General features: G+C 53.8%; 1 protein-coding gene across 1 annotated transcript in view; it reads left to right on the forward strand.

Moving 5' to 3' along the window:
- The window catches only part of sipa1l1 (signal-induced proliferation-associated 1 like 1), a 38,035-nt gene extending 15,431 nt beyond the window's left edge, over positions 1 to 22,604 (forward strand). The window contains 21 exon segments of the mRNA XM_067243738.1: positions 2,123 to 3,900; positions 4,174 to 4,304; positions 6,657 to 6,845; positions 7,168 to 7,342; positions 8,335 to 8,438; positions 8,635 to 8,792; positions 13,018 to 13,597; positions 15,111 to 15,385; positions 15,622 to 15,888; positions 16,144 to 16,341; positions 16,507 to 16,682; positions 16,954 to 17,012; positions 17,090 to 17,446; positions 17,448 to 17,503; positions 18,499 to 18,699; positions 19,353 to 19,512; positions 19,929 to 20,127; positions 20,439 to 20,585; positions 20,982 to 21,099; positions 21,783 to 21,861; positions 22,151 to 22,604. Of these exon segments, the coding sequence (XP_067099839.1) occupies positions 2,394 to 3,900; positions 4,174 to 4,304; positions 6,657 to 6,845; positions 7,168 to 7,342; positions 8,335 to 8,438; positions 8,635 to 8,792; positions 13,018 to 13,597; positions 15,111 to 15,385; positions 15,622 to 15,888; positions 16,144 to 16,341; positions 16,507 to 16,682; positions 16,954 to 17,012; positions 17,090 to 17,446; positions 17,448 to 17,503; positions 18,499 to 18,699; positions 19,353 to 19,512; positions 19,929 to 20,127; positions 20,439 to 20,585; positions 20,982 to 21,099; positions 21,783 to 21,861; positions 22,151 to 22,294 (5,280 nt within the window). The 5' untranslated portion in view covers positions 2,123 to 2,393 and the 3' untranslated portion in view covers positions 22,295 to 22,604.
- The last annotated feature ends 769 nt before the right edge of the window (positions 22,605 to 23,373 follow it).

The following is a 23,373-nucleotide window of genomic DNA, read 5'->3' on the forward strand; positions in this document are numbered from 1 at the left end:
GACAGGTATACGTTAAGTATAAGAGTTTAGATGCTGCAGTATGATGATTTGTGATGATTTTGAAGAACGTCTAAAAGTGGGTCAGAGCTGCCTTTCTGGCAGGAAAAACAAACGCAATTCAAATTTTGAGCAACAGCAGCATTGGGGTTTGATTGAAAGTAAATAGAAACAGTTGGAAGTCCAGTTTAGTTTATTTATGAAAAGAGGGAATTATCTCTGATTAATCCCGCTAGCGTTTAGACTGGCTCTGCCAGATCCTCGAGGGTTCGGGGCTCAATGGGAGACGAGGCTGATGAGATCTGCCATGTCGGAGGCTCTGCCGTGTGGTGATTATCAAGCTCAAGGACGGCTTTGTCATGATTATCCTAGGGAAACACAAGACAACATTGATTCTCTCTTTGCCTGATGTTTTGGCGAAGTTCAGGCAGTCACCATATTTGTAATTCCTGGTTTAGCTGTGTGGTTGAACAGGACTGCTTTCCGACATTATTTGGGGAATTTTCTGCCTCAGGTTTCCTTTTCATTCGTCTTTCTATGCAGATTAGTTTTTCAATAACAGGATTAGACACATTCAACGTTATTTGTACAATGATCAGGTAGATCAATTAACAAAGTCTGTTTTCCAGTGGGCACCAGTGTGGCTATGGATGAGTGTACCTCAGCAGAGTGTGGATGTGTCGGCCTGTGTGCTGTTGAGTTATGTAGGCCAATCACTGAGCTGACAGCCAGTGGATAATGGGATCCCAATACTGGCATCAGGGCTGACTGACTGGGAGGAACCAACAGCTCCGTCAGTGTCTCTGGATCCAGTGAGAAGAATGTCGGGGGGAATGTCCCTGTACTTACTGTAAGTCGCTCTGGATAAGAGCGTCTGCTAAATGACTAAATGTAAATGTAAGAACCTCAGTGAGCCCTCGTCAGAGCCTGTTTGATCCAGTAAACGTCCTCTCTGCGATGTGGTTGGCCGAGCCTGGCTATCCTAACGTGTGGAGGAACATCATGGCGATCACAAGTCCAGTTCAAAGCGACAGGAAAGATGCCTGCTGGCTCTGACTAAACAGATTATTGATCAGTAACTGCAGAATTCATTGATAAATCGAAAACTCCTGATTTCTCTAACACTGAATCTGTAAGGGGAGTTATTACATCAGTCAACCTCTAATTGGTTTATCGAATTACCTGCAAAATCTACTTTAGGATTCTGTTGCTATTGTGATGAAGATATAGTTTGGCTCAGGTAAAAAAAAAAAAAAAAAAAAAAAAAAAGATTAAACTCGTTTTAGATTTGTCTGAGCTTTCAAGTTCTCCCAAGATGATTATGCTGAAATTGCTTTGAAAAGTAGGCCCCCTTATCTGAAACTGAACATGTCAGTGACTTTTTACTGACTCAGAAAGCCTTGAGGGGCGGAACACTCACACCCAAAATGCATCTCTCCAGCCAGGTTTGTGAAACCCAGAAATCCCTCCTTTCAATCGAGCTGAATAGAGATGTCTGAACGCTTGTGAGGCTGCGCTGGACGTTTTTACAGCTAGCTATCTGCCTCTGGCCGTCACAAATCCCCTCCTGATGGAACAGGAGAGTACATCCTCAGAAAGCCCCTCAATATGAAGAGAGGGAGAGAGAAGGACAAGAAAGAAAGAGAGCCGTATCTAATTGAGCACATGCCCGAAGAACAAAAACAAAACTTTTATCAAGGGCTGGGGATGGAGGCGGAGAGAGAGAGAGAGTGAGTGTGGGGTTGGAAATGGCTGCAGAACAGTCAGATGATTAAACAAGCAGAACATTCCCTTTACCTTCAGGCCTGGAAGAGAGAGTAAAGTTATTAGACTCAGTTCTTTCCGCTGTGCCACTCTGCATGCTGGGAGCAGGAGAGGTGGATGCGTGGGCACGACCCGGACAGCAGACTCAGGTAGCCCTGCTCTACAAACCCAGACCACAGGGGTTTCATTTCAGCATGTTCATTATTAAGGACCACTCGCTAAGCTTAGGTTCCTCAACCCTTTCCACTCATTTCCAGGGAAAGTTATGTGTCACGTGGACCCGTCTTGGTGTCCACATCGATGGATACTAACGCTTGTGTTCTTTCTTCAAATCTAACCTTCTTCCTGTTGTGTGTTTCAGGGCTGTAACAGCAACCCCGGTCAGACGTCCCAGCAGAGCGAGTCAGATGATGCCCTCCGGTCCTCAGAGCAGCATGCAGGCCTGACCGCCGCAGAGGAAGCCTGGTTTCTCCTCCTCCTTCCTGTCGGCCTCCCCCTCTCCGTGTAGGGCCGGCCCCCCATGCTCACAGGGCCTAGCCTCCAGCCGTCCAGCCCTGGAGGCAGCCATGCCCGCCTGAGTGCCCAGGTGACGTGCCCCTGGCGCCGGCCCCAAGCCCAGCCTGCAGTGCCCCATGGAGCAGTCCGTGGGCGGATCGGTCCCTGCCAGTGACGAGTTCTACACTCGCCACCTCCGCCTGGCCAACGGAGGCCTGCTGCCCCCATCCCGCCTGGACGGCCCCGCCCCCCTAGGCGCCGTGGGGGTCCCCAAGATGGGGGTCCGAGCACGTGTCGCAGAATGGCCCCCGAGGAAGGACCTCGGGGCTCTTTGGCCCGTCGCCATGGAGGCGGACGCCCCGGGCATGCCCGTGAGCGTGCAGAGCCACGCCAAGCTAGGTCACGTGATCAGCCCCCAGGACTCCTTCATGTTGCGCAACATCAGCAACACGCTGAGGAGCAGGATGCAGAACCCCAGCAGCCACGCCCCCGACAACCGCTACCTGGCACCCGGCAACTACCCAGGCTCCGCCCAGAGGACCCACCGTCGCATCCGCCAGCGCAGCAACAGCGACATCACCATCAGCGAGCTGGAGGGTGGAGGCGGGGACAGTGGCGAGGACTGGGGCCCCTCAGGGGGGCCCTCAGGGGGGCCCTCAGGAGCCACCAAGTGGTCCCCTCTCCACCGGGAGTACGGTAGCACTTCCTCCATCGACCAGCAGGGTGCCTCTGGCGAGAGCTTCTTTGATATGCTGAAGGGGTACCAGGGCGTCCAGGGAGACCAGGGGGACCAACGCAGCCCTGCCCCCGAGAGGCTGGAGGCCCTGCTGACCGCAGGACACAAGCAGGCCTCCGTAGAGACGCAGGAGGAGGCCTCAGACAGCCCCCAGCCCAGCGGCAAGGCCAAGGACAGAGACAAGCACCCCAAGAGACGCTCCAAGTCTGAGACGGGGGGCGAGTCCATCTTCAGGAAGCTCCGTAGCGTGCGCGGGGAGTCCGATTCCCCCAAGGGCGGCTCTGACGTGGAGGACTCCAAATCCAACGTGGAAGACGCCCCCTTCAAACCCTGGCTGTGCCAGAAGGGCTTTGCCCACTACGACGTCCAGAGCATGCTCTTTGACCTGAACCAAGTCCTGCAGAGTCGGCAGATGGCGGGACGGAGGTCCATGAACACGACCACGGGGGCGTCTGCTGCCGCGGCCGCCTCCACCACCTCCACGCTCTCCTCCACCCACAGCCTGGCCTACAGCTCCCCTGGTGGCAGCCAGGAAGACCTGCATGCCAGGGACAGCCCTGGCCTGGACCCGGGGGACGAACAGAGCAACGAGATGCTGCTAAGCTGCCCCTGCTTCCGCAACGAGATAGGAGCCGATGGCAGCGGAAGGCGCAAGGTGGGGGCTGGGGGCGGGGCGGGGCCCTCTAGGGTGGCCGGTGGTGGGGGTGCAGGGGGCTCTGGGACCCTGGGGGCAGGGGAGGGGGGCCTGTATGAGACATCCCCCAGCTCGCACTGCAGCAACGCTGGGGTGGCTGTGCTGGAGGGACCCAGGGACACCCCCAACGCCCTCAGTGACAAGGGGAAGCACTACCTGGTGGAGCACGTGGACCTGGGAGCCTACTACTACAGGAAGTTATTCTACCTGAGAGGTGAGGTGTGGTCCAAAGCTTACAGCAGCATGCAGCCTTCTCAAATGTCAAATATGATCATCGTGGAACAATCATCCGGTCTGTCCTGAAGTATCGGATGTTTGCAGAGGAGGCACAATAGCTAGTTGTATTTACATTTTATAAATGTTATCCCAAAACGACATACAAGTAGTCCATATAGCAGCACAGCAGGAGATGGAGGATCAGAAGTGTGTGGTTCTACAGTCGAGGGTCTGTGTTCACTGGAGTGTTCCCTCTCCTCTCTCCTCCCAGAGCACTGGAACTACTTTGGCCTGGACGAGGCTCTGGGCCCGGTGGCGGTCAGCATACGGCGAGAGAAGCTGGAGGACGAGAAGGAACTCGCCCAGCAGTATAACTACCGCATCATCTTCAGGACCAGCGAGGTGATCGAGGCCGCGCACCGCTCACGTCTGTCCTGTAATCAGCTGCCCTGCCTGGCCACATCACAAGCTTTCAGTAACCCCCCCCCCCTCCTCGTATCTCACCAAACACAAATATGACAAATTGATCTCCGCTGTGTCTCTCGTGCACCCTGTCAGGTTGATGATGTGTGTGGATCAGTTGTGTCTCTGCTAGGCAGAGATGAGCAGGACTAGCTGGAGGTGAAACGTCCTGGCGTTATGTAACTTCCCCAGGGGCCTTCAGTTGTCACCTCACATCAGCGATGTGTAGAGTGGTTATTGGAGGCGCTCTCGTTTTCGCCCTTTCTGTGCTGCACGACTTTACAGCCACCGCAGAGAATGTGCAGATCTACTTGAAAATCTCCCTGTGATCAAAGTGCCATTTGTATTTGTGGTTTTGGTTTGCTTTCCGGTTAAGTTCCGAGTCTTTTGGTCGTGGTCCAGTCTTTTACGAAATCTGAGTTGTGATCCACCTGCCCTGAGGTGTTTACGGATGGAGGGTGTTTCCCTCGGCTGGTGGACAGGTGTGTGTGTGTGTGTGTGTGTGTGAGAGAGAGAGATTCCTCATTAGAACCTCCAAACCAACCCAAAATACCCCCAGGACCTCCTGGCCCCCCAACCTGGAGAACACTGTCCCATTGTCAGGGCTTGCTCCTGGGGTGAGGGAGAGACAGTCTCCCCCTCTCCAGCTGCATATGATAGCGGAGTGATTGAGTTCACTGGTGGAGCAGAGCACAATGAGGACTCTGTGTACGCAGCATGCTTCACTGGACCACCCCCCCTCCACTCTGCTTTCTGTTTACCACAAGCCAAAGTTTGATTGTTAGCTGCCCATCCGTAGTTCTGTGTCAGGTTGGTTTTTGGAGTCGGTGAGGCTTCTCTCCTGTGTTCTGGAGGGGATGTGTGGTACTGTGGGCAGACATGCTCCTGAGTTCTGGAGGGGATGTGTGGTACTGTGGGCAGACATGCTCCTGAGTTCTGGAGGGGATGTGTGGTACTGTGGGCAGACATGCTCCTGAGTTCTGGAGGGGATGTGTGGTGCTGTGGGCAGACATGCTCCTGTGTTCTGGAGGGGATGTGTGGTGCTGTGGGCAGACATGCTCCTGAGTTCTGGAGGGGATGTGTGGTGCTGTGGGCAGACATGCTCCTGTGTTCTGGAGGGGATGTGTGGTACTGTGGGCAGACATGCTCCTGTGTTCTGGAGGGGATGTGTGGTGCTGTGGGCAGACATGCTCCTGTGTTCTGGAGGGGATGTGTGGTGCTGTGGGCAGACATGCTCCTGTGTTCTGGAGGGGATGTGTGGTGCTGTGGGCAGACATGCTCCTGTGTTCTGGAGGGGATGTGTGGTGCTGTGGGCAGACATGCTCCTGAGTTCTGGAGGGGATGTGTGGTGCTGTGGGCAGACATGCTCCTGAGTTCTGGAGGGGATGTGTGGTGCTGTGGGCAGACATGCTCCTGTGTTCTGGAGGGGATGTGTGGTGCTGTGGGCAGACATGCTCCTGTGTTCTGGAGGGGATGTGTGGTGCTGTGGGCAGACATGCTCCTGTGTTCTGGAGGGGATGTGTGGTGCTGTGGGCAGACATGCTCCTGTGTTCTGGAGGGGATGTGTGGTGCTGTGGGCAGACATGCTCCTGTGTTCTGGAGGGGATGTGTGGTGCTGTGGGCAGACATGCTCCTGAGTTCTGGAGGGGATGTGTGGTGCTGTGGGCAGACATGCTCCTGTGTTCTGGAGGGGATGTGTGGTGCTGTGGGCAGACATGCTCCTGAGTTCTGGAGGGGATGTGTGGTGCTGTGGGCAGACATGCTCCTGTGTTCTGGAGGGGATGTGTGGTGCTGTGGGCAGACATGCTCCTGTGTTCTGGAGGGGATGTGTGGTGCTGTGGGCAGACATGCTCCTGTGTTCTTATCTCTGTGTTCCATCTCTGTTTCGGGGAGAAATATTACAAGTTCAGAAAACAACAGGAATTCCTCCGGCACATTCCATCTCCTCCGCCTCTCCCTCCCTCCCTCCCTCCCTCCCTCCCTCCCTCCCTCCCTCCCTCCCTCCCTCCCTCCCTCCCTCCCTCCCTCCCTCCCTCCCTCCCTCCCTCCCTCCCTCCCTCCCTCCCTCCCTCCCTCCCTCCCTCCGCCTCTCCCTATACTTATTTGCCTCTGTTTTTCATTCTTTCTTTCCCTCCATCTTCACTCCATCCACCCCTCTTCCATTCCTCATTTCCCTCCCTCCCTCCCTCTCCGTCTCTCCCTCCCTCTCTCCGTCCGTCTCTCTCCCCCTCTCTCTCCCTCCCTCTCACAATCTCTCCCTCCTTCTCACACTCTCTCTCTCCCTCCCTCCAGCTGACCACTCTGCGGGGGTCTATCCTGGAGGATGCTGTTCCCTCCTCCTCCAAGCATGGCACCGCCCGGGGGCTGCCTCTAAAGGAGGTGCTGGACTTCCTGCTGCCGGAGCTGGACCTGCCCTGCCTCCGCCTGGCCCTCAACACGCCCAAGGTCACTGAGCAGCTGATGAAGCTGGACGAACAGGGGGTATGTTTACATTCCTGCTCCGGAACCTACTGCAGGTTTGTTTGTCTGACCTTATGCAAAGAAAACGAGAATTGCTCCCAAAGCAGAGTCATGGATCTGCTCTTTCTGTTATTCTGCCCCGTGGCAACGGCCCTTTGACCGGCACTGTTATAGGGACTGGTAAAGCTGGTCTAAACTGGTTCATAGTTATTTGATTACATCTGCATTTTTTTCTTTCTGTTTCTCTCTGCTCCCCACCTCCCTCCCCCCCCCCCATATCCACCCTTCCCTCCCTCTGTCCTCCCCCCTGCCTCTCCTCCCCTCCCCCCTTTCCTCCCCCCAGCTCAGCTTCCAGGTGAAGGTGGGGGTTCTATACTGCAGGGCGGGGCAGAGCAGTGAGGAAGAGATGTACAACAACGAGTCTGCCGGCCCCGCGCTGGAGGAGTTCCTGGACCTACTGGGGGACAAGGTCCGGCTCAAGGGCTTCACCAAGTACCGCGCCCAGCTGGACACAAAGAGTACGTCCTCACACAGTCCCAGAGTTTCTAGTTTCTGCTCCCAATTTGTTGTATCTCACCCACAAGCAGAGATGGCAATAGTACACACATCCTTAACTCAAGTAGAAGTACTGGGTACTTTCATGTTTTAAAAGACTGGTAAAAGTTGAAGTACTGAATGCACTTTCTAACATGACACGACACAAAGTTTTTAGAAACCTTTTTTTTTCAAAACATTTTCAACCTTTCAAAACGTTATTTTCTAAACTCTTTTTTCCCACCCGACATAAGAGGTTCAAGTTTTTTCAAAACCTTTTTTCCAAACCTTTTTTTTTTTTTTTTTTTTTTTTTTTCCAAACTTTTTTATTCAAAACTTTTTTCCCACACACAGTGAAAGGAGAAACCTTTTTCAGAAACCTTTTTTCAGAAATATTTTGTCAACCTTTTGGAACCTTTTTCCACACACAACCCGACACAAAAAAGGTTCATGTTTTGTCAAAGCCGTGCATTGAGGTCCTATTGGTTCTCACACGTATAGCTTTGCATGAGGCTGGTTCAGGTGCGGGACTGTACATCCTGTCTGCTGAAGGTTACCTGAAGTGTCATGTGACCTGAAGAGTCATGTGGTTTTCTCACCAACAACTGTAGTGTCTCCTCAGAGCATCTGACACAACTGGAATATTGAATAGTTTTCCTGCCACTCTATCCAGACATTGATCAGGGTGCAGTATCTCATATAGTGGCTGGGGGTGTTTGTGTAACAGGATCTTGTCTGTGGGGAGGAGAGCGGGCAGAAGGGCGTGCTGCAGGACAGGAGGGCTGTGCTGCAGGACAGAGGTGCTGTGCTGCAGGACAGGAGGGCTGTGCTGCAGGACAGGAGGGCTGTGCTGCAGGACAGGAGGGCTGTGCTGCAGGACAGGAGGGCTGTGCGGCAGGACAGGAGGGCTGTGCTGCAGGACAGGAGGGCTGTGCTGCAGGACAGGAGGGCTGATCTGTTTCTGTTCCCCCCACAGCGGACTCCACTGGCACCCACTCTCTGTACACCACGTTCAGAGACTACGAGATCATGTTCCATGTTTCAACCATGCTGCCCTACACCCCCAACAACAAACAACAGGTACTGACCAGGAAGAGCTTGTTAGCGCTGGAACTGCACCAGTGCAGTTGCTTCTTTGGCATGAATGTTCAGGCTAAACAATCTTGCCAAAGCAGTCCACCATAGCACAGCACACATGAGAAACCACCATGACTGCTGTGTTTTTTAGTGGTACGGTCATGTGACTTTGTGTGTAATGTGTCTCCACGGCGATCAGCTGCTGAGGAAGCGCCACATCGGGAACGACATCGTGACCATCGTGTTCCAGGAGGCGGGCGCACACCCCTTCACCCCCCGGACCATCCGCTCACACTTCCAGCACGTGTTCGTCATCGTGCGTGTGCACGACCCCTGCTCCGACCACACAGGATACAGGTGGGGACGCTCTGGGGACGCTCTGGGGAGGGACGCTCTGGGGCCGTTCTGGGGAGCGACGCTCTCGGGACGCTCTGGGGAGCGACGCTCTCGCGACGCTCTGGGGAGGGACGCTCGGGGGAGGGACGCTCTGGGGACGCTCTGGGGACGTTCTGGGGAGGGACGTTCTGGGGAGGGACGTTCTGGGGAGGGACGCTCTGGGGAGCGACGCTCTGGGGACGCTCTGGGGACGCTCTGGGGAGGGACGTTCTGGGGAGGGACGCTCTGGGGAGCGTATGTTCCCAAAGGACAATTAAATTCTGCATTAAGACCAAAAAACAGACAACTATTAATGGCATACATAAAAAAGGCTAAACAATACAACCCTCATCCCCAGCCCCAGACCACATCCCCCCTCTACCTACGACCCCTGCTCCCCCCCTTACCCACATTCATACTCCCAAGGAATGTTAAGCCATTGTTATGTCACTACTTTGTGGGATTTGTAGTTTTTTTGGGTCATCACTGCCCACATTCCCCTTCTCTGAAGATGAGGCACGCTATCTGACCACTGTTCGACCGCAGGAGGGCTTTGTCCCAGCCCTGGGCAGGGGGCCAGACACAGGCCCCCTGCTGTGAGAACCACAGCCAGGTAGCTACCGCTCAGAGGAAGTAGAACCACTTGAAGGCACAGAAAGCCACATAAAAGCTTGTTGCGTAACGACTGGCCCAGCGTTCTGGAGGCTGTGTGTGTGTGTGTGTGTGTGTGTGTTTGGTTGGATTATGGTTGACTAGGGAGCCCGACCCCTCCTTGCAGAATGCCAGCTCCTCCAGCAGTCTCTTGCTCATGATCGGGCATCTCAGTAGCTTTCTCCTCCTCTGCTGCCCACAATCTCACCCCCTCGCTTGCTGACACGCACACACTCACAAACACACACACGCACACAAACACTCACACATAAACACACACGCTCTCAGTACACACGCCCACCCCCCTGCCTGCCAGTCAGCCTGGGGGCAGCGGAGCCATAGCGATCTGAAGGAGTTAGCGCCACGCGCATCAAGGTCCCGCTTTCCGGGCGAGCGAGTGAGCGAGGGAGCGGGAGAGAGAGCGTCAGGGCTGCACAGCAGAGGCTCTCACAGCTCTCAGTCTCCAGAGGAACAGTCTTCCCTGTTCTCTCCCTCTCAGCACCCTAGCCTCATCACCCAAGTTTGGGCTCGTTTATATTGAGATCCTCTCCCCCTGTCCAGCCCCTCTGTCTCTCTCTCTCTCTCTCTCTCTCTCTCTCTCTCTCATTCCATCCCCCTCAGTGCTGTGAAGAATCGGATGCCCTTTTTGGATTTGGAATTTTCCAAGGGGACCTTTTTAGTGGGATTTGCAGTGTGTTTGTCGGGGGAGGAGGAGAGTGTGCAGGAAGACGAGACGGGAGAGGAGCTGGTTGGCCTGGTTTTCCCTTCTGAAATGGAGATGAGAGCTGGCAGAGCCTGAAGCTGGGAGGAGGAACGCTGTACTCTGCTCCACCCAGAGCTCCTCCCGGCTCCAGCCCCGGCCCCCGGCCTCGCTTTCTGGATCTAATGGACCCCAGCCCCCGCTGTCTCTGGAGATTCTGCGTGACAACCACAGGGATGTAGGATGCCTTCCATTGAGAAGGAGCAAACAGAAATGGTCTAACAGAGCCTGGGTAGCTAGAAGGAGCACTGTAGCTCACACAGACCGGGTGAGTTCAAGTGGATCTCTGGTGTAGGAATTCGGAGGGAATTGGCAGAGTTAAGGTAGGGTGTGTGTGTGTGTGTATGTGTGTGTGTGTGTGTGTGTTTGTTTATGTCCCGAGGGAGGAAGATGTTATCTGTGTCCGTAATCCCTGGGGCGTTTAATCTGATCACACGCCCCCACTGTGTGAGCACAGATTGTCATTTGGCAAGATTTCTTTAACGAGACACGATTCAGTATTCTCAAGTTGCAACAAGTTTCTTTGGTTTATTGTTTCTGTTTGAATTGTTGTTGAAGTTTTATTCAGAGTAATCGACAATCACAGCCTTTCATGTGTTGTTGAAGGTTTTTTAGGAGTCTCCTCCCTTGGCTTGATCAACAGAGATTCTTGCGGATTGAATGGTGGAAATAATGAAACAGGGATCCTTAACCCCTCAGTGATTTTGCAGTAGTTGGCCAGGGTCCAGCCTAGTACCAACCCTGTGGTTTCCACCCTAGACTCACATGGGTCACCACCAGCCTTGTTGCATAACTAGCAAAGCTTTGTTCAGGACAACTATGCAGAGCTTGCTAGCCAGCTAGCTCTCCTGAGAGTGGCATGGCTTCAGATGGACTCTGTCAGCTGGGCTGAAGGTATATTTCTATGTCTGCTCAGTCAGGCATGGGCAAAATATCATGGCTGCATGCACTGCCTGGGTGTTATCTGTGCAATGGACTGAACCTTGTCAGGCCCAGGTCATCAACCCACTCAACCCTGCCTGCCTGCGTTTTTGTCAGCTTGCCTGTCTGTCTGCCTGGACTACACTAGAGTTCTATCATGCTTCACTGCAAGGCCATAATCATAATATATATTATGAGACACATCCCCCCCCCCCCCAATATTCAAATCTGGTCAATATGTCCCCCCCAACATCTCACGAAATTATCATGAAAAATGTAATTCGTCCCCCCCAATGTTGACTCCATGGCTACGTCCTTGGTTCACTGTATATCCGCACGGTATATCATCCCAAATGCATTAGCATAGATGCTGAGTTGTCAGTGTGTATCGGCAAGCTTCGTGTCAAAACCCCGGTTAGCTCTGATACAAACGTGTTAGGTCCGGTGCACCGGACGCGTCTGCGGCGCGTTACGGCTGCTACGCGAGCAGGTTTTGTTGTATTTACAGCATTTCAGAAGAGCAGCTGCGAGGCAGCAGTGTTGGCGAGTTGGCGAGATACTAATGTGTGTAGGCTATTTGTGGATTTGTGGTTTCAAACAACTAGTGTTGCTCAACTTCTAAGATGAATCTCTTGTCGTCCATTATGTAAAATCCTTCGAGTTCAGGCCTCCTTTCACCGATGTAGTGAATTACTTTTTGGAGTCTGCACGGTGTTTTAATGCACACGGTGTTTTTATTTTGAAGTGACCGGGGGCGAATTTATGCCAGGCATGTCAGTTACTTTCCCGTTTATTTTGTAAACTCGCTTTATGGAACATGCCCCCGCTTGGATGCGACCTCCGGCAAAAATAGATGTTCTATCTCTTGCGAAGCTGCTTGCAAGCTCGCGTCTTGGACGCTTCTGAATCGCGCCCCAGACGCGTCCGGTGTGTTTTGGAGGTTAGTATGGATCTGGAAGCTTTGTATCTCGCCCAAGTTGAGGATAGCCTCTTTGTTGCATGTTACCCTAGCGCTGATATGCCGTCAGTGCTGCGGAGTTCGTGAGAAGCCCTGTGGTGAACAACACTGCTGAGGCAATGCTTCCCAGCTTTGGACTAATTGATAGGAACACAACAGTAGGTCGGCCATTGTTTGACTACAGCGGAGGTTGAATAGAGGGAGCAGTATGGAGGTAACTTGAGGAGAGCCCGGCCCCAGGCCTCCTCACCCCCGCCTTTATCTGGGAACTGAAGGGAGGCAGCAGAAACAATAATCCGGGGGAAACAGCCTTCTACCCCAGAGGCGCGGTTCCCGGAAATCTATTAATTTGTAGTTTTCGTTAATACAGACACATTGTTGGAGATTTTTAAAGTGACTCAGTTGTTTGCACTTGACTCTGTGTCACTGTGTTCCTGTACATTTATGTATCTTCAGTATTATGCATTAGCATTCTTATCAGTCGCTCTGGATAAGAGCGTCTGCTAAATGACTAAATGTTATCAATGTCCTCTCTTTCCTTCCTTCACCCTCCCTCTCTTCCATCTCCCTCTGTTTCTTCCTTTCTCTCTTCTCTCTCTTTTGACTCTCTATTTCTCTCTCACATCTCTCCTCCTCCCCTCTCTTCCTCCCTCCCCCCTCTCTTCCTCTCTCCCTCCCCCCTCTCTTCCTCTCTCCCTGCCCCCTCTCTTCCTCTCTCCCTCCCCCCTCTCTTCCTCTCTCCCTCCCCCCTCTCTTCCTCCCTCCCCCCTCTCTTCCTCCCTCCCCCCTCTCTTCCTCTCTCCCTGCCCCCTCTCTTCCTCTCTCCCTCCCCCCTCTCTTCCTCTCTCCCTCCCCCCTCTCTTCCTCCCTCCCCCCTCTCTTCCTCTCTCCCTGCCCCCTCTCTTCCTCTCCTCCAGTGTGGCTGTCACTCGTTCCCAGGACGTGCCCTCATTCGGCCCCCCCCTCCCCAGGGGCGTGACCTTCCCAAAGTCCACCGTGTTCAGGGACTTCCTGCTGGCCAAGGTCGTCAACGCGGAGAACGCCGCCCACAAGTCGGAGAAATTCGGCGCCATGGCGACGCGGACGCGGCAGGAGTACCTGAGGGACCTGGCGGAGCGTCATGTGACCAGCACGCCGGTGGAGCCCGTAGGGAAGTTTCCCTTCATATCGCTGGCGCACAAACGTCGCGAGAGGCTGCGTCCCTACAGCGGGGCGGAGCTCCGCAGCCTAGGGGCGGTCACATGGCCCGTCCACGCCGAGGACCAGGTGGCCGGGGCGGAGCGGGAGTGTCTGCTGGCCATCTCTAACGACTTCCTCATCCTGCTGGACCAGGAAGCCAAGGCGGTGGTGTTCAACTGCGCCACGCGCGACGTGATTGGCTGGTCGTCGGGCAGCCCCGCCTCCATGAAGGTGTACTACGAGCGCGGGGAGAGCGTGTCGCTGCGCTCCATCAACAACAACACAGAGGACTTCGGGGAGGTGGTCAGGCGTCTGGAGGTCAGTGAGGATCCTCCGTCATGTCGCTCTCTGGTCCTCTAGCATCTGCAGGGGGCAAAATGTACTTTTATCCACCTTCCAAATGGCTAGTGAACATTCACATTTGACCAGCCACTCAGTAGATATCATAGTTTTAGGGCTAATGAGTGTGGAAAATCTACTAGCCTCTTGCATTGTCTTGTCCCAAGAATTTCAGTGCCCAGTCTGACCTTGTGTTGTTCTGTGCACCTGACAATAAAACTTGAAACTGAAAAGGCATGTTTTCCCAGCATTTGGCTGGTGAATGCTAGTGATGTTGTGTCCTGAGAGTCTGTCAGTGTTCTAGAGGCCATCTGCTACCAGCACAGCACCCCTGATCTCTCACACGCCACCCTTAATGACCTCCTGCCAGCCTCTGGCTGTGCAGCGTGTCTGTCAGACTGTGACACAGGGGACAGAAAATCCTCCCAGGTCACTGAGTTGGAGCTCCAGTTGTTTTGAGGAGTTCAGTTGTCAACATGTGGATAATTATGTAGTCCAGTCTGGAGCGGATCTCCTGAACGCTCCTCCTCTCTGATTATAGCACGCTACACGCCACACTAGCGAGGTGACTGCCAGATTGAGAGGAGCTGTTGAAGGGATCTTTGTGAGATTGCTTGAGTCATCCCGCTCAGCTTGTTTTGTTCCCTCTCAAGCCTGTGTGATTAGGGTTAGTTGGAAGTGTGTGTACTTTACTCAAGTTTGTATGTGTGTATATCTTCCCTTTTATGGTGTTAATCTTAGGGTGTGTCAGAGCTGCAGTAAAGTACACTGCCTCAGTTGTGGGAGCTTGAAGGTGTGTGTGTGTGTGTGTGTGTGCAGGGCTCAGTGCTCTCTCCTTACCTTACCCAGGTAGTGCAGGGCTCAGTGCTCTCTCCTTACCTTACCCAGGTAGTGCAGGGCTCAGTGCTCTCTCCTTACCTTACCCAGGTAGTGCAGGGCTCAGTGCTCTCTCCTTACCTTACCCAGGTAGTGCAGGGCTCAGTGCTCTCTCCTTACCTTACCCAGGTAGTGCAGGGCTCAGTGCTCTCTCCTTACCTTACCCAGGTAGTGCAGGGCTCAGTGGAAGGGCGTTGGCTGTGGTAAACACTGCCTGCTTAACCTCTGTTAATGGAAGGTTATATTTGCTCACAGATTTAGTGTCTGCAGGGGACACCCTGTGTTCTGACCTTGTGTTCCTCCAGCCACACTGGTCTGTGACGCATCACTTCCTCCAGCCACACTGGTCTGAGACGCATCACTTCCTCCAGCCACACTGGTCTGTGACGCATCACTTCCTCCAGCCACACTGGTCTGTGATGCATCACTTCCTCCAGCCACACTGGTCTGTGATGCATCACTTCCTCCAGCCACACTGGTCTGTGATGCATCACTTCCTCCAGCCACACTGGTCTGTGATGCATCACTTCCTCCAGCACACACCTTCCTGGTGTGTGTCAGAGCCCCGGCTCTCTCTCCCCTCATGACTAACACCACCTCTCCCTCGCCCGCCCAGCTGCTGACGAAGGGCAGTCAGACCACGGAGATGACCCTGCGCAGGAACGGCCTGGGCCAGCTGGGCTTCCACGTCAACTTTGAGGGCATCGTGGCGGAGGTGGAGCCGTACGGCTACGCGTGGCAGGCGGGGCTACGCCAGGGCAGCCGGCTGGTGGACATCTGTAAGGTGTCTGTAGCTTCGCTGTCCCACGAGCAGATGATCGACCTGCTGAGGACATCTATGACCGTCAGGGTGGTCATCATCCCCCCACACGAAGACTCCACCCCCCGCAGGTACACACACACACACACACACACACACACACACACACACACACACACACACACACACACACACACACACACACACACACAGGAGAACACAAGCCTCTCTCTCACACACACACACACACACACACACACACACACACACACACACACACAGGAGAACACAAGCCTCTCTCTCACACACACACACACACAGTCACATGTCCGTGGTCAACTGTAGTGCTTCCTCTCCCCATCCTCAGAGGCTGCTCTGAGCTCTACCACATGCCCCTGGTGGACTACAAGAACCACAAGGAGGGCATGCCCTACGAGTTCAAGTTCCCCTTCCGCAGCAACAACAACAACACCACCACCACCACCACCAGCAGGTGGCCCCGCACCTCCTCCAGCCCCCACGCGCGGCCCCCCGGCCTGGGGGGAACCCTGGTCAAGGCCCCCGCTGCAGACCTGGGGGACAGAGCGCTCCCTCGCAGTGTGTCCAGCGATGGACGGCAGCTCAACCCCAAACGGTCCGACATGAGAGGGGGAGAGAGACATGAGAGGGGGAGGGAGAGACACATGAGAGGGGGGAGGGAGGGAGACATGAGAGGGGGAGGGAGGGGGAGGGAGACTTCACATGAACAGTATTCTGCCTATTTTACCTGCTTATTGCTGTTCCTCTGTGTACTGAACTAACTACTGACTATGCTGTGTTTTTCTGCTGTGTGTGTGTGTGCGTGCGTGTGTGTGTTTGTGTGCGCGCGTGGGCGTGCTCCCTCCCTCAGGTACTCTCCGGGGTCAGATAACTACGCCCTGGCCTGCTCCATCGTGATGGGGCGCTCTCCCCACAACCCTGCCTCCCACAGCAGCATGTCCTGCTGTGACACCCTGAGCTCCAGGGGCTCAGGGGGGTCTGGGGGCTCCGGGGGGTCTGGGGGAACCCTGGCCTCCAGCCACTGGAAACAGAAAAACATGCCTGAAGGGTGGGCTGCCTTTACCATCCACACACCATTACAGTCGTTCAGTTGTTCATGAGGAGGATGATCATGACTGGAGGAATGGAGTGATACCAGGACAGGGAACTTACATCCTGTGTTGTATTATTATTATTAGATCTATTATTTATACGATTATTTCCCCTCATTCAGGTTCAACAATAACAGCCGTCATTCCCCGCTGTCCGTAGAGCGCCGTGCCCAGGGGGAGGGGTTTAACGGGGCGAAGCCCGCCCCCAGCCACACCCTCGGGCCCAGCTCAGCGCCTGGTTGGCCCCGGGCGGGCGAGGGGGAGGGGCCTAGCCAGACTGGAGAGCGAGCTGCTAACGGTAGGAGGAGCTGCAGAACCATGTTTACAACCAGTGTCCAGCATGTAGGATAAAGCTGTAGAGAAGAGAGGACTACAGCATGTATGAATATGATAGGTATAGATTAGAAGACTACAGTACCCATGTGTTCTTGTGTGATCTGTCCAGAGACTGTGGATCCGTGTGGAACACTGTTGGAACAATCTGATCCATGATCTTCTGCTGTACTCTAGACTTGAATCCGTCCCTTCAGATAAAAGCTGAATGAATAACGTGCAGTGTCTGTCCTCAGAGCTCCCTGTCTCCAGAGCATGTGTGTCTGGCCCCCTGTCTTCCAACAACAACACCAAGGTGAGCCAGCCAGCATCCCTCACAGCCCTCTCAACCGCCCAATAGAAACAGCGCTGACCGATCCTGTGTTTCCATAGGCCGACGCCCCTTACTCCTCCAGCCAGTCCAGCAGCAACACGCTCTCCAGCAACGCCTCCAGCTCCGCCCAGAGTGATGAGAAGTGGTACGAGGTAGGCTCCCGGGCCGGCGTGCGTCAGGACTTGGAGCTGAACGGCTACCTGCAGGGGGCGTCGACAGACAGCGGCATCGACACTGCTGCCTCGTACGGGGCCCCTGACAGCAGCATGGCCTCCTCTGGGGGGCCGAGGGGGGTGGAGCGCCCCCCTGTCCTCTGGCAGGACCCCCCCTCGGCCCCGGAGACCTCCCCCCACACCCCGGACCCCCCCACCCCCACAGGAAGCAGCGAGAGCCCTTCCAAGACCCCCCCGACCTTCCCCCCCCGCCCCGGACAGCGGCTCCTACACCCTCAGCGATGCTGCTTCACACTCCAGGTGTGTTTCTGTCCAGAAGGTTCTGTCGGAGCCAGCTGCGTCCTGTCCTGTGTCGGGGGGTCGCTAGGGAGGCAGGGGGGACAGGGAGGCAGGGAGGCAGGGGGGCAGGGGGGCCCAGATACATCCTCCACTGTCTGGATGGAAAACTCAAGAGCTCTGGGGTTTGGCGGAGAGAAGGGAACAAGCTGTGTGTGTGTATGTGTATGTATGTCTGGGGTGTGTGTGTGTGTCTTTCTGTCTCTTTCTACTTGTTGTTTCTCTCTGTGCCTGTGTGTGTCTTTGTACTATTGTGTGTGTGTGTGTGTGTGTGTGTGAGTCAGTATAAACACAAAGAAAGCTCTTGAAGACCTCAGGAATGCTGAATGTGAGAGCTCAGCACTGTTAAAGCCTCCTTCCTGTGAGCTAGCAGACACTTCCCTCCTCTCCTCTGTGCTCCTGAAATAACTCTGCACCAGCACACTAGTCACTTTGTTATAGTACACACACACACACACACACCTATAGACACACACAGACACACACATGCCCCTGTATGAAGAGAAGCTGGTTTTCATGTCAAACTGTAGAGAAATATTGTTTGAAAGAGTTAGACATAAAAGTCCAAGGGCACTGTGTCCTATTACTGCTTCCTGAATCCTAATGTTCCCGTGGGAGAAGTTCTCAACAGGTTTTTTATTTTATTTAAAGAATAGAAGTTAAACTTTTAGAAGAGAGAGTGAAGAGACAGATTGAAGAGAGACAGATTGAAGAGAGACACATTGAAGAGAGACACATTGAAGAGAGAGAGATTGAAGAGAGAGAGATTGAAGAGAGAGAGATTGAAGAGAGAGAGAGTGAAAAGAGAGAGAGTGAGGAGCGAGTGAAGAGAGGGGAGAGAGAGAGAGGAGAGGGAGAGGGGCGTGGACAGTCAGGTGGATGGGCATGTGAGAAATAACGTGTCATCTGTGTTGATGTTAAAAACACAAATCCTCAATGTGGTTGTGTCCTCTCTCCAGCACGCTGAGCTCCAGACACTCAGGCAGTCCTCTGGGCCAGGCCTGCAGCCCCTCCCTGGAGGAGCTGCACCCCTCCCCCACCTCCCCCACCCCCGGGCCCAAGAGCTTCTACCCCCGGCACGGGACCACCTCCAAGTTCCTCATCGGCTGGAGAAAGCCTGGAGGCACCATCAACTCTGTGGACTTTGGCAACACTCGCAAGTAAGCATGTAGAGAATGGTGTTTGTGTGTGTGTTATCTTACCAATATTTCTTGTAGCATACAGGTCCTGTTTTGTTTAAATAAGTGGGTAATGTTGAGCTGAGGTACTTGGTGTGGTGTGGTGGGTAATGTTGAGCTGAGGTACTTGGTGTGGTGAGGTGGGTAATGTTGAGCTGAGGTACTTGGTGTGGTGAGAGGATCTCCTGTGTGGAGGCACATGCAGCTGTTCTGGTTTATTTATAGAGGCACTGAAGGTAAACCTTTGATGCTTTCTCACAGAACTGCCTCCTCGTGTTAGTCAGGGAGCTGCTGTTTGCGTTTGAAACATTGTGAAACAGCTCCTCACTGTGGTGACCGAGTACTAGACTACATTTAGACTTGAGACATTTAGACTGTATTGGATAGTTTTAAGTGAAGTGTAACAGGAGAGGCAGAGAGAGGCAGAGAGAGGCAGAGAGAGGCAGAGAGAGGCAGAGAGAGGCAGAGAGGGGCAGAGAGAGGCAGAGAGGGGCAGAGAGGGGCAGCAAAGGGCCAAGGACGGATTCAAACCTGGTTTGTGAGGGTAAGGCCTCAGCCTGACAGGGCACACACACTGACCCGGCGCTCTGCCGGGACGCCCCGTGTGGTTCTGACCCGCTGTCCCTCCCCCCCAGACGGCACCAGAGCGAGGGCCTGCTGGGGGGGCAGCCCCAGCTGAGGGCCGTCATGCGGGGGTCCCAGTCCCCCCAGCGCAGCACCAAGTCCAGCCTGGAGGAGGACCTGAAGAGGCTCATCACCCTGGACAGCCCTCCACCCACCGCCAGCGACCTCAAGGTAAGACTGGCCGCTCTCACGGACACTAGGGCATCATTTCACATCTGGGTGTTGTTGTAGACCACAGTGGGATACAATATGTGGTCTAACTATGTCAACTCTCTGTTCCTGATGATATATATGTATTTTTTGTACATTGGTCCCTCTCTCTTTCTTTCCCTGTCTGTCTCTCTCTCTCTCTCCCTCCCTCTCTCTCTCTCTCTCTCTCTCTCTCTCTCTCTCTCTCTCTCTGCATCTCCTCTCTATATCTGTCACTCCCTCCCCCCCCCCCCCCCCCCTCTCTCTCTCTCTCTCTCTCTCTCTCTCTCTCTCTCTCCCTTCCCCCCCCCCTCCCTCTCTCTCTCTCTCTCTCTCTCTCTCGTCCTCCCTCTCTCTCTCCCTCCCTCCCTCCCTCCCTCTCTCTCTCCCTCCCCCAGCCTGTGTTCCCTGTCCCCCCCACCAGTCGCCGCTCTCTCCAGAGGACCGTGTCAGATGAGAGCATCTACAGTGGTCAGCGGGAGCCCTCCTACGCCAGCGGAGAGTGTCCCGGGGACGCCCTGTTCAGCAGCTCCACCCTGCCCCGCTCCCCCACCGCCCGCCACGCCAAGCCTCGACGCCCCTCACACAAGTCCCTGGGTGAGGACCGGCCTGGACAATGTGTTTGCTGGAATGACATGTTGAACCACGTCAGTAAAGATGACAGGAAGAGACAGACAGATGGAAGAATAGAGTCTGTGCTTGTCTCCTATGTTGTGTGTTCTTGTCTCCTGGTTCATGATGCTCCTGTCTCTCCTGGTCTCCTGTCTCTCCTGGTCTCCTGGTCTCATGTCTCTCCTGGTCTCATGTCTCTCCTGGTCTCATGTCTCTCCTGGTCTCATGTCTCTCCTGGTCTCATGTCTCTTCTGGTCTCATGTTTCTCCTGGTTCATGTCTCCTGTTGGCCCCCAGGTGACCTGTCGACCCCAGACAGCTGTGGTTCTGACCCGGGCAGGAGGAGACAGCTGCAGGAGCAGGTCCTCATGCCCCTGCCTGACCCCGGCGCTGACCCCGCCCTCAACTGGTCCAACCTGGTGGACGCTGCCAAGGCCTTTGAGGGTAAGCTCTCACAGACTCCTCCAACAGACTCCTCCAACAGACTCCTCCAACAGACTCCTCCAACAAGACCTCAGGAATAAGATAACTTACTGCATTTCTAGAATTTATATCTAGGTATTACTACTATTACTTATTGTAGGATGATAGAATTGACACACTGGTCAACATGATATTCTGTCTCCCTCCAGTAGAGGACAGTGCTGCTCCATGTTGCTCTGTACTGAGGTCAAAGTTCAAAGTGTTTTATTTCTCAGATCTGGACAATTTGCTTTAGACGAGGCTCCGATCAGCAATTAAGAAAATAAGCAAAACAAGATAAAAAATAAGATACAAATGAATGAAACAAGATGCAAAAGAGTGTAAAATAGTGAAGTTGTACTGTTTTTTGTTTCCCAGCTGAGCAGAAGGCGAGTCTGCTAGCTGCTAGCGACGGGAGCTCCAGAGGGGAGAGCGTGGCCTCCAGCCCCCAGCAGGCTGAGCCTCAGACGGCCCCACAACGCCAGCCCTCCCCTGGGTACGCCCGCCTCACACTCCCCCTCACACACAGCCTGGACTCACACACACACACACAGCCCCTGGGTCTGAGCATAGGCAGAAATCCCGGGGGGAACAGGGGGGACACGACCCCCCCATCCTGGGAAAAATAGTATTTGCCCCCCCCAATAAATCACTGTAAACATAAGAAAATGTAAATAATATTAATAAAATACATTTAAAATATTACAATGTAGGCTATGTGTTACAGAACTAATTTTGGTGTCCCGCTCAGGAATTGCTCTTGAGAAAATATCATATAATTGTCCCCCCCCCCCCAAAATTGATAGCAGATTTTCACCACTGGTCTGTAGATGGGGTTGAGGTGATGGTTGTGGTTGGTAATAAAGCCCCCTCCTCTTCCTCCTCCTCCTCCACCCCTCCTCTGTTCCTCTCATCCTCCTCCTCATCCTCCTCCCCTCCTCATCCTCCTCCCCTCCTCCTCCACCCCTCCTCTCCTCCTCTCATCCTCTTCCTCTCATCCTCCTCCTCCACCCCTCCTCTCTTCCTCTCATCCTCCTCCTCCCCTCCTCCTCCTCCTCCTCCTCCTCTCATCCTCCTCCTCCACCCCTCCTCTCTTCCTCTCATCCTCCTCCTCCACCCCTCCTCTCTTCCTCTCATCCTCCTCCCATCCTCCTCCTCCTCTCCTCCTCGCCTCCTCAGTGAGATCCCAGCCTGTCTGATGGGGAAGGTGAGCCAGCTGGAGTCCATGGTCAAGCTGCTGCAGGACGACCTGAAGAAGGTAAAAGACAAGACCAAATGTGTTCAGCCAACGTCCTGCTGACCTATCAGAGGAGAGGCCTACTGTCAGCCCAGTAGGCCTCTCCTCTGCGATAGGTCAGACGTGCTGGAACATTTCAAAGTGTGTGTGTGTACGTGTGTGTGTAATTGTCTGTGGGCATGTGAGAGCATGTGTGAATGTATTTTTTTGTGTGAGTGTGTTTGAATGTTACAGCTTTGTGTGTGTGTGTGTGTGTGTGACCTTGTCGGGCCCAACTTCGCTAGAAAAACAAGCGTGTGTGTATGTCCAGGAGACGGAGGCGAAGGCGTCGCTGCAGGCGCAGGTGGAGGGCCTGAGGGAGGACAACCTGCGTCTGCAGGAGGAGTCCTACAGCGCCTCGGCCAAGCTCAAGAAGTTCACCGAGTGGGTCTTCAATACCATCGACATGAACTGACCAGCCAGCACCTCCCAGGCTGGTGCAGCCCCCCCAGACAGCTGCACCACAGGACTGGCACACCAGCAGACTGACTCTGTAATTCAACACCTGCCTGGAGAGGAGTTGCTGTGTGGCTGATCCAGTGCGGACACACACTGATCCTCGGTCCGTTACGGCTCTTTGAAATGGTCCCTTCTTCCCGTGAGAGGGATTTGAGGGGGGAGGAGATAGGAAGGAGAGAGGAGGAGGAGAGGGGTAGGAAGGAGAGAGGAGGAGGAGAGAGGTAGGAGAGAGGTGAGAGAGGGAGGAGAGAGGAGGAGGAGAGAGGAGGAGAAAGGGAGGAGAGGGGGAGGAGGAGGAGGAGGAGGAGGAGAGAGGAGCAGTGTGGGAGCCGTGGAGAGAACTGGAGGTGCTTCTGCATGAGTGACAGTGTTGACCCTCCCTGAAGGGGGTCCACCCTGACCTCATCTTACTGGACTCATCTTCAGTTCTGTTCATAAACGGTGGTCTGTTTGAAAGGTCTGTTGGTAAATATCCTGAACAGTTTGACATGTTAAATTATGTCAGTTTCTAAAGAGTAATATCATTGTGAATTGTTGAGATTGCAGTGAATGACATGAGGAAAATTGATTATATTTGATGTTTTGAAAAAATAAGACATTTTTGGGAAGTTGAGGTCCACAGAGAGGAGGTTAGGGTTGTGATGCTGACCGCTGAAATCAACTGGACCAGACGTGTCAGATGAACAGACCACTTATCTGATGAAACCACTTGTACTTATCTAATGAAATCCGCCATGTAAAAATAGTTTCATAACAAGAGTGCCATAATTACAAGAGACAAGCTTGACGAGTTAAAGATACATTTTGTAAATATGTAAGTCTGTTTGGGCATTTAAATTGAAAAGCTGCATTGTGGCTGTCTAGTTTGATCCTGTGTTCCCTACTAAGAGCGTGAGAATAGATTACAGGACAGTATCTGCACTGTCTTTGGAATGACTAACTGAAATGTGTTACTGGAAGACGAAGGGTTAAACTGGAAAAACATAGGTTTACGGTTTTAGAATTAGTCTGAATAGATTTATTATTATTATTGTT

Source organism: Osmerus mordax, chromosome 9, assembly GCF_038355195.1.
Source record: "Osmerus mordax isolate fOsmMor3 chromosome 9, fOsmMor3.pri, whole genome shotgun sequence".
NCBI lineage: Eukaryota > Metazoa > Chordata > Actinopteri > Osmeriformes > Osmeridae > Osmerus > Osmerus mordax.